The following is a 10,716-nucleotide window of genomic DNA, read 5'->3' as shown; positions in this document are numbered from 1 at the left end:
AATCCCAAACAACAAAGATTTTTGGACGTTTATCTTGAGTCCAGAAATAGGACCATAAAATCTCATAATTCTAACAATATTCATGAGGTCGTGAGTCGACCATTATTTACCCAGCATTAAGACGTCGTCAGCATATAAAAGATGATTAATATTTGGGCCACTATTAGGCAGTTGGATCCCTTGGATGAGACCCTCAGTCATAGCTTGGTTCAAGAAACATGACAAAGGTTCCATAGCAATCGTGAATAGTGAAAAGAAAAGGGATAGGGGGTCCCCTTGCCTAGGTCCACGTGAGCACTGGAACTCCGCTGTTGGGGAACCATTAATAAGAATTGAGGCTCGAGAAGACTTTAAACACTCTTCAGATTGGGTAACAAGTCTCAGTGCTAGGTTGACTAGCAAAACTGCAATCTAGCCCCTCTTCTTTGGTCTTGATCAGTCCAGTCCCTCTTACTACCATCTTCCAGATTTGTACAAGTTCAGCCCTCCTTATTCCATTTGTCAAAAAAAAAAACAAAAAAGAGTTTGTCAAGTAAGAAGAGACTTATGATCATGATAAATACAATTAAGCCCAATTAACAACATTTTCCACAAATTTAAAGATTTTGGTTTCATTGATCCTTGAATTGAAATGCCATTTGACGAGTGCCACTTCTCATTTCCAAGTCTGACAAAATGTTTCTTTGTACGTTGTGTTTATTTACTTAATTTTTGAACGAGCCTACATCACGAAACACACTCAACAATGGTACGGAGTAGTATTTTTCTTTTGGTGGATCTACTTAATTTGGGCTTTTTGGGATCTTGGGACAAGCTACAAGCCCAGGACACCCCTCACTTCATTATACAAAATTTTTTTAAAAAAAATTTGTGGACGCCTTTGTGGGTATAAAATTAAGGGCGATCGAGCAGCCCATTTTTAGAAGGAGATGAGGGGGGATATTTTTCATTATTAGCATAATAAAAATCAGCGGGTAGAAAGCAGAAAAGGCAACGACTTCTACTCATCTCTCATTTTACCTTTTCACATGCACATGCATTTTATCATCCACCATAAAAATTCACCATCTTTTATCATAAAAACAAAACCTACCACGTACTTATTTCATCTTGATTTTAAAATTTTTTTATCATGAAGATTGAAGATTAGGGGTCTAGGCTGGTTAAAGATTAAAGAAGTGATTTTTATATTCATCCATCAATATTCCATAACATAGACATTTTACAATATTCAATATTCAATAATCGAGATATGAAATTAACTTGATTACACAACATAGACATTTCACAAGATCTTTACATAACATAAACATTTAGTCATAATTAGTTACAATCATAGTTAGTAATCCCTTTATATTATGATTATTTGTGTTTCCAATATACTGATGATTTGTGAGTAGTTAGATTGGTGTTTAATTGGCCACGCATTGTGATTAAACTCGAAACTCATTTGGTACGTTGTGTTAATGTGGTGACACTCTGTAGTTTATGGTTGAAAAGTTGGTTAGATATATACTAAACTAGATTATTAATCCCGTAATACGCGAAAGAACACATAAAAATGATATAAAGTATATCAATGTGACATCAAGACCGTTTATATTCTAATAGAAGAACACGTTATGACAAAACCATACATGTAAGATAAACCTCTCTTGATGAGAATAGAATTAATGACTTTTGAATAATTTAATTAATTTTTTTAAAATATCTTACAGTTAACTTTTGTTAAAGATACAAAATTTTATAAATTAATATCTAAAATGAAGGCTTGATAAGTTGCATATATGTATCTATTTTATATTTGACTAATAAAAAAAAAACTCATGCCATCTTTTTATATAATAAAAGATAGTTGTTTTAATGACTTATCAATCAGTTAAACCTTTTAATATATTCTGATGGATTTTTTTTTCCCTTTCAATTTTGAATTTTGTCATTATAACTATACATTAGAAAATATGGGCTCACAAAAACTTTAAGTATTAAATTAAATTAAATAAGCTTTTGTAATAAAAAAGTAGCATATGAATAGCCATTAGAAACGTAATTTTGAAATAGATAATAATATGCCAACGAACATTTTGAACGAATCTCGTGTTAAAAGTCTTAACGAAACGAATCATTTCTTGGGAGAAACTAGAACTAGTCACGAGAGCTCAAGAGGGGAAACAAAACCTCGATCCCTCCCTCCCTTTTCTCCACTCACACTTTCTCTCTACCCTATCTCTTCTCCCTTTTTTCTCTCAAAAGTGTAAGAACACACACAAACACACACTAATCATATTTTTCTTCAAAACACACACAAACAATTAATGATCAAGCTGATAGGGTTAATGAACCAACAACAACTGTTGAGGGGGAGCAAGCTGAGAAGGTTGTTAAACCGGCAGCTGAAGATGAAAAGAAGGCCGCTGAGGATGTGCCAGCGAGGCCAATAAATGTGTCTTCAAGCCAACTGATGAGTTCCACGCTGCACTTGTCAAAAGGTATGCTAAAAAAGACAAATGCAAAGCAGCAGTAATCTCTCAAAGTAGGCCACCTAAAGTTCCCATCTCAGCAAGGGTACAACAAGATAAGCTCATGTCTGGAGCTTTTCCTAAGTCTTTATTAAAAACGACTGCTGAACTCACCCCTACAGAGATTGTTCTTCAAGAAGAGCTAAAGATGAAGAAAATCCAAGAACTATCTCAGAAATTTATAAATGAGCAAGTTGTAAATGAAGAGCTTATGGATGCTAATGATTAAACTAAAAGACTTGCACAACAGTCTAGTGGCTTGGAGGCATTGAGGAAGAAAGAAGAAGAATTCTTTGCTGAGAAGAACAATTAATGCACGCCAGACTTATCTTGACTCAAGAGAAAGAAGGCAAAGAAAAGAAGAGATCTTGTGGGTCAAGCCTTCTCTTACTCAGCAAGGTATGAATCTTCAAATACAAAGGAAAGGTGTGCCCAGGATGTTTACACTAAAAAATGTTAAATCAGACACTCTTGGGCCCACTGAATGGATCGAAATCTATAAGCTTGTCAAGGATAATAAAACTCCAGCTTTCGATCCATTGCTGAAAATGGCTGGTGATCAAATTAAGCATACAAGGATGATGGAGAAGAAATACAAGGTTGAGGATTCTCTGCTTAGCTCTGCCAGACATCCATATCCTCTTTTTCCACCTCAGCAAACTAGAAGTGAAAAGGACAGCTTCTGGTCAAGCCATTTCTCAGCTCCCTTCAATGCTCAGAAAGGTGCCAAAATCTGACATTGAAGAGGTATCCTCACTCAATCTCAGAATGCCTTCCAGAGTGCTTTTTGTGGAAGGAATGTATGATCAAAGGCTGGGAGGATTCTGCTTTTTAAATGTTCATGGTCATCAGCTCTTCTTCAGACTAAGTGAAATGACCATCGCTCCCTCTGGCTTCCTTGTAAAATTGAGGAAATACTGCATCAAGACCTCCAATGATAACGAGTTCATCAAGTTGATTGATCAAGAGCTGATGAAGCCAGAAAGACAACGAGACAGAGCTTTCATTGAAGCAAAAGAAGAATGTCTATGGGAGTAGTAACAACTTGTAAATTTCTCAATTGCTGTAATGTAAATGTTTGTCATATATAATATCAGCAATTCTCTCAAATCTTTATTATTATTACTTGTAAGTTCAAGTATCATCCACTCAGCTAAGTCCTCTCAGCGAATAGGGGGAGATTGTTGAGTCATGGATTCGCTGAGAGACTTAGCGAGCTCTCAGCGAGTGACTTTTTCAGCGAGCTCTCAGTGAGCATCTACACCAGCAAGCTTTCAGGAAGCACTAATTATCTTTAAGTCTAAAGGATAAGTTCAATGACTCACCGTCCAGTTTTGTAAGTCAAAAATGAGTGGGACTATGAAGATAAGAAGGCTGGTCCCAAGGACACGTGTTGATCAAGAAGGATGAAGATATGTGACCTTGTACCAACAATGGTACCTTGGTATTTCTCTTTCATACCAGATATGCAAACAAACAAAAGGGAAACAGCGAACTCTGTAGATCTGAGTTTTCCGCCAATAGATGATTGACAACATTCGAGGTGTCAACATCTACTAGGGTTGTCATGTGATTCCTTTTCTGCCTATATAAGGAATCAATTGACCTAGCCACCATTTCGTTAGTCTTTGCATTATTTTAGACTTAGAGTTTTCTTTGTATACCATTGTTAAGTTTTTGGCGTGTCGAAAAACTTAACAATCTTTTCTCTTCTTCATTGTATTTGTTGTAAAACCAACCGACCATGTATTCACTGTTTAGTTTATAATACATATAACTAAACTTTCTTTCTTTCTTGTTCTTGTCTTAAGTAGTTTACATTAGTTGTTAAATTACTATAATCTTGCAAACGTTAGGACTTTCACAGTTTCTAATCTAAATCTCTGATGTGAAAAAAGGAGTTTTTTTTTTAACATTGAAAAAGGGGTTTAATTGTTTCCTAAATTTTAAAGATCTGTTTCATTTATCATCAGACATGAAAGAGCGATTAATAAATGTGGTTTTTCAATTAACAAACAAAATTAGTTGGAGCTCAGGTGAATGAAATGCATGCCAAAGAAGTTGGAGGCTATGGGTACGAACCCAGCTTCCCTTATTTTTTTAGTTAAAAGCGATTTTATAGTTATATATTGCTTAGTGTACACTCCACATCAGCAGATAAATTGCCTACGTGGCTGCTGACGACGCCATTCTAATCGCTATGGTGATGCCAAATCAGAAAAAGCTGACATGGCATTCTGATAGCCTTATATATATATATAATATATATATATTTTAGACTTTAGATTCATCCATCGGCCATAATTAATTGTTAAGAATCGAAGCATATATATAGACAATATATTTAAAACCTTGTTTAATTTTATTTCAATTAAGGAAATGCATACATCGTAAATGCATGCATATATTATTAATTACGTACACACGTACAAGGACACGTTGATTTTACATACACCGCAAGTCTTTAGTGAGTTGATTGTATAGACATGTACTACCAAAACAACATGACCATGCTGACGGGAAAATCGGATGAGGGCATGCACTCAATGGAGGTAGGCAGTAAAACTTGGATCTGCAATTTCCGGGTAAGATATTAGTAGCGTCACAAAGCGCATCATCACAACATTTGATACCGTGGAATGAGTTGCAAGAACTGTCTACAGGTATGCAGTAATCCGGGCCTCGGCATATTCCATTAATAAACCCGTCACAACGTAGGTGACCACAGCAGGGGTCACGCACCCCACATGGCTGGTCAATTTCAATACAATGATCATCCGGGTCTCGCCGGCATCTTCCGTCAACAATCCCGTCACATGTCAAGCCACCACAGCACCAGTGAAAAGCCCCACATGGCTGGTCCTCGTCGTAACAATTCTCTCTACCATCTGTGGTCCGCAAAAGTTTCAACAACTTCCCATCTTCCAACTTGAATCGCCCAGCTTGAAGAACTTGATTAGTACGATTGTCGACGGCCTACACAATATATATATATATATATATATATGTATATATATTGTAAGTAAAATAAAACTAGTATTAACATAAAACAAATAAAACAATATGTTTTTATTCACTGAAAATCACCGTGCATCAATATATATATTTGTGCCTCGTGAATCTTCGTGCATCATTTTTATCATGATCTAATGGTCAAGATTTTTTTTATTTGTTTTACTTTAATTAATACTTATTTTAAAATAACCAACCCATATATATAAGGGATACATAAATTTAAACATATATATATATATATATAATATGATGAAAATTGTATTTTTTTTTAAAGAAAAAGAGTAGATCGATAGGAACCCTTATCTCATATTGTATTCGAAACCCCCTTATATACTGAGTTTTTTGCATCGAAAAAATGTAATTTATGAAAAAGATATATTTTTTCCTGAAGAAAAAAATTAAAATAAAAAAGAAGAAGAAATATGATACATGCAAGTATGCAACTGATGCGAGAGGGAGTATGTGATAACATCATAAAACGTAAAATATAGTATTGTGTATGTAATAATTTAATTATAATTAATGTAATACTATATGAGCAACCGGCCGGCCAACCTTAATTATCTGCTCCATCTGTTGTGTGGATGGATTATCGTCGTCAATGACCATGACGATCTCCTGGTCGACATTCTTATTAGAGTGAGTACACGAAAGCAAATCCGTGCTCGTGAGAACAACTACTAAAAACAACACCAGGTAGTTGTTCATGTTTAATGTTTATTATCTGTTGTAGTAGTAATTAATATTATACTATACTATTGCTATATATAGAAAGTTTTGGTATTTGTGGAGGGATAGGGTGCAACACCTCTAGCCTTCTTATTTATTGACATGTGTCCGTGGCTTATCTTTAGAATTATCATGCATGTTTTCGTTGTGTGTAGTGTGAATTGATCTCTGTACAAATCAAATATATAGGTCAATATTAATTTTTATATAAGTACGTACCTACCACTTTGGTGGGATGGTAATAAGGAGCATGCATGTGCTTCTTAATTTGGTGTAGATGGAGATTCGATCCTCTTTGGAGTGTTATTTGAATTGAAGAATATAAATTAGGTAGGATAGAAATAGGAATCGCTGTTAAAAACCAAATATGTATTCATTTGTGAATGTGATTATTCACATGCATGTGAAATACTTTATATATGGGTACTAACAAATGAGAATAAAATTAAACAACAAATAAAACACTTAAAAACTACATTTTAATGCATTAAAGGTCTATAAAACTGACATAGTACATAACTAATTATCATTATTTAAGTGTTTAACAACACATTGATTCGTCAAAATCGGAAAAATCACGTTTTTTATTGGATGCATCATTTTGATGAATATGCATCCAAGATGGATGCACAAAACAAAAAATGTGATTTTTTCGATTTTGACGGATCAATGTGTTGTTAAACACTTAAATAATGATAATTAGTTAAGCATTATGTTAGTTGGACTTTTAATGCATCAAAATGATGTTTTTAAGTGTTCTCACCGTTCTTATTTTAAAAGTGTTGTCACCGAAATGTTACCCTATAGTTAATTATATTATATATGCGTGTAAACTTTGTTATAAAAAGTATATATAGAATTGTGAATAGCATCATTTAAAAGAGTTTATCATTTGAGAAAATCGCGATAATAGCCAATTTTCATTGCGATCATACAAAAATAGCCAAGGTTTTTCGGATTATCACAAAATAGCTAACAAAATCGCAACAAAAAAATGTCAAAATCGCAACAAAAAATGCCAATCGCAACAAAAAAACGCGAAATCGCAACTCGCAATTCGCAACAGTTTGACTTTGACTTTTTTTTTTTTAAGGATATTAGTTTATCATATTAGACATGAATACAAAATTTCAAATAAGCCCTAAACTTTCATTAATTTTAAAAATACAATACAACTAAATAAAACATAACATTTATTTAAAACATAAAACATTAAGAAATTAAAACACACAAAATATTAACCTACAACACAAATACATAAAAAACATACTAATAATATTTTAGTATGAAAAACAATGGTGTTTTGAACAAATCAGATACATACAAACCGAGTATTATACTGAGCTTCAGTGTTAATATTTTACTTATTTGCAGGGGAAGATCGACAAGACCCAAGTTGCTCTGGAACAACTTGACTGTGCGGTTACCACCTCGGAGCATTTCATCATAACTGTCAAAGCAGTTTATGAGATGAAGAAATAAGTTTGTCTTTTAATAATGTGTTCTACAAACTATTATTATGTATGTTTCTCTTTATTAAGTTTGTAATGTTTCTTATGTATTTGTTTTGTAGGTTAATGTTTTGTGTGTTTTAATTTCTTAATGTTTTATGTTTTAAATAAATGTTATGTTTTATTTAGTTGTATTGTGTTTTTAAAATTAATGAAAGTTTAAGGTTTATTTGAAGTTCTGTATTCATGTCTAATATAAAAAACTAGTATCCTTTAAAAAAAAAAAAGTCAAAGTCAAACTGTTGCGAACTGCGAGTTGCGATTTAGCAATTTTTGTAGCGATTTTGGCAATTTTTTGTTGCGATTTTGGCATTTTTTGTTGCGATTTCACCTTTTTTTTTTTTGCAATTTTCATTTTTTGTTGCGATTTTGTTGGCTAATTTGTAATAATCCGAAAAACTTTGGTTACTTTGATACGATCGCAACGAAAATTAGCTTCAAAATAACATATTTACCCACTTAAGCAACTTAATATCATATTTACCCAAACCAATCCTTAAAATTCACAAATTTACCCATTTCGTAAATTAAAAAAACTAAATTCTCATTTTACCCCTAATAATTATTTATTTGTTTCAGCATTAAACTAAAAGATTATGAAAGAAATTGCATTATGTTATACATAACTTTGCATATCACCGAATACGTTGGTCTCAAACTCAAATTGGGTTATTGATTTGTAAGACTTTAAAATCATTATAAATCTAGTACATGTAACGCTTTTATGTTGTCTTCTACTAAACTATATTTTTCATTATTATTATCTGAGTATATAAAAAAAACATGATGGATATATTAGCCAAAATTCTATACCAACTATGTAAAATGTCTATTCTACATGAAGTAGAACATTGGTCCCGATTTTTAATAAACAGCTTTGTATAATTTCTTTAAAACAATGAAATAAGTGTGGTTAATTTATAGAGTCACGAGAAGAAGAAAAAAAGAGTTGATCCTTTAAATAGTATAATAATTGTTGATAATTAAATTAATCTATGGTTATTAGTAATTTTAATGATTTTATTAATGAAATGGATAAATTTAAAAGTTTTAAGCTTTAAATTGGGTAAATAAGATATTAAGTTGTTTGAATGAGTAAGTATGTTATTTTAATGTTTAGAAAAGGGATATATGAGATTTTCCCTATAATTTACATGTTCACCGATTAAATATGATAACAAGTTATAACCTCATATTATGATGATATATTAATGGATTAATAAATTTAAAACTAAATACCAACAACAAATGTTTAGTTCGACTTTTTATAACCATTTGTTATTAATTTAATAGCTAGTAATAATTTTATAATACAAAAGTTTTAAGGATTATGCTAACTATAAAGGTTATAGTTAAACATTCTATATATAAAGTATTCTCTCTTTAATGCTTTAGTATTAATTTTATAAAAGAATCTTCAATTAACTCAATATTTATCGTCAATTTAATTACACATTTTTTCTATTGTTAAAATACACCCATACTACCATATACATAAAACCCAGATATAGTTTTCTCTCTTTTAGTGATTAACCCAACCATTGAGAAAAAAAGTATCAATTGTTCATCCATAAGATGCTCATCTTTTTTCATAGGTAATTAAAGTCTCTTTGTCATGTTATTAAATTTGGTTTTTTTTCCTTAATGAAGGTAGTTTGATCGTTTAATTTGAAAGTTGAAACCCATATATGCTAGAATGCTACATAGTTGTTTGGTCTAATAGGGATTTATTTCAATTGCTACCTATTACATGCTTGTGTTCTATATGTATGTGTTGCCATGTTAGGTTACGAGTAATTGATTTCGATTCGTTTTATTTGACACACATTCTTGTAAGTGATACTATTTGATAAGCTGATGTTTATGGTTATACTGTGATGCGGAAATGACCCCGGTCCATTTCCACATAAAAGGTTGGTTTGTATATTTGCAAAATGAAGTTCAGCAAGCAACCAATTACCATTGGTTATCCTTTATTAGCAATATACTTGATACAAGAATGCCCAAGTCATCTGAACCGAAAAGAATTTCTGAGCTGAAAGAAATTTCTGAGCTAAAAGAAATTTCTGAACTAAAAGGAATTTCTGGGCTGAATGAAGTTTATGAGCTGAAAGGATTTTCTGAACTGAGAGGAGTTTCTGAACTGAAAGGATTTTTTGAGCTAAAGTCATCTGAACTAGAAGAAGGTTCTGAACTGATAACTCCATCTGAACAAACCTCATTGAAACAACTTCAATTGACCACGTTCATTAAACTAGTCATCACCAGATGTAATCAGCCACTGCTCAGATCAGAAAGCAAAACACTTCAGAAACAAGTCTTTAGTAACTTCATTTCAGAAGTGCTACTAACCAGTGACCAGTTGTCAGTTACCAGTTCTCATTCATTCACTTCAGTGGCCGATTTCAGTTTGAGTTTCAGAAATAACTTGTCTCAGCATGTATCCATCAGTCATGAAGCATATCATTCTTGTTTCAGCGACCTTCTAGCTAACAACTCCAGTGAAGACTCGTTAGATAAACCTCCAGTAACTTGCTTTAGTCACGAGGCTTCAGAAATGGATTTCAGATTTACTTCAGTGAAATTATCTAGCTTCAGATGATAACTCCAGTGAGTTGCTTTAGATTCATGCTCCAGATGGGGTCCTTCATATTCATGCTCCAGTAAAGGTCCTTTAGATTAGGCCACCAGATCCACTTCAGAATTTTGTCACCTAGTTACTTTCATCCAATAAGAAGCAGACACATCAGAATGTTCTAGAAGCTTATGGATAAGAATGGACATGTGGATGTGACACCTTTTCTCACGGTTTGTATGTGACAATTGTGGGGACTATTTCCAAGGGAATAATTCTAGAAGCTGCACATGCCCTTTTTTCTATTGGTTGTCTAAAAGTAGTGGTGGTCCTTGATGTCTATGACAACCTTTTATTTTATTTATTA

The 10,716-nt window shown here is 32.7% G+C and overlaps 1 protein-coding gene across 1 annotated transcript; it reads right to left on the bottom strand.

Moving 5' to 3' along the window:
• Nucleotides 1-4,860: 4,860 nt before the first annotated feature.
• On the bottom strand, nt 4,861-6,288 carry LOC122593133. Its single transcript, XM_043765492.1, has 2 exons — nt 6,090-6,288; nt 4,861-5,495 (listed from the first exon to the last, which is right to left on the bottom strand). The coding sequence occupies exons 1-2, from the start codon at nt 6,240-6,242 to the stop codon at nt 4,965-4,967; spliced, it is 684 nt and encodes a 227-aa protein (XP_043621427.1). The 5' UTR covers nt 6,243-6,288; the 3' UTR covers nt 4,861-4,964.
• Nucleotides 6,289-10,716: the final 4,428 nt, after the last annotated feature.

This window comes from Erigeron canadensis, chromosome 3, assembly GCF_010389155.1.
Source record: "Erigeron canadensis isolate Cc75 chromosome 3, C_canadensis_v1, whole genome shotgun sequence".
Taxonomy (NCBI): Eukaryota; Viridiplantae; Streptophyta; class Magnoliopsida; order Asterales; family Asteraceae; genus Erigeron; species Erigeron canadensis.
This window is presented reverse-complemented; position numbering and strand designations above follow the sequence as displayed.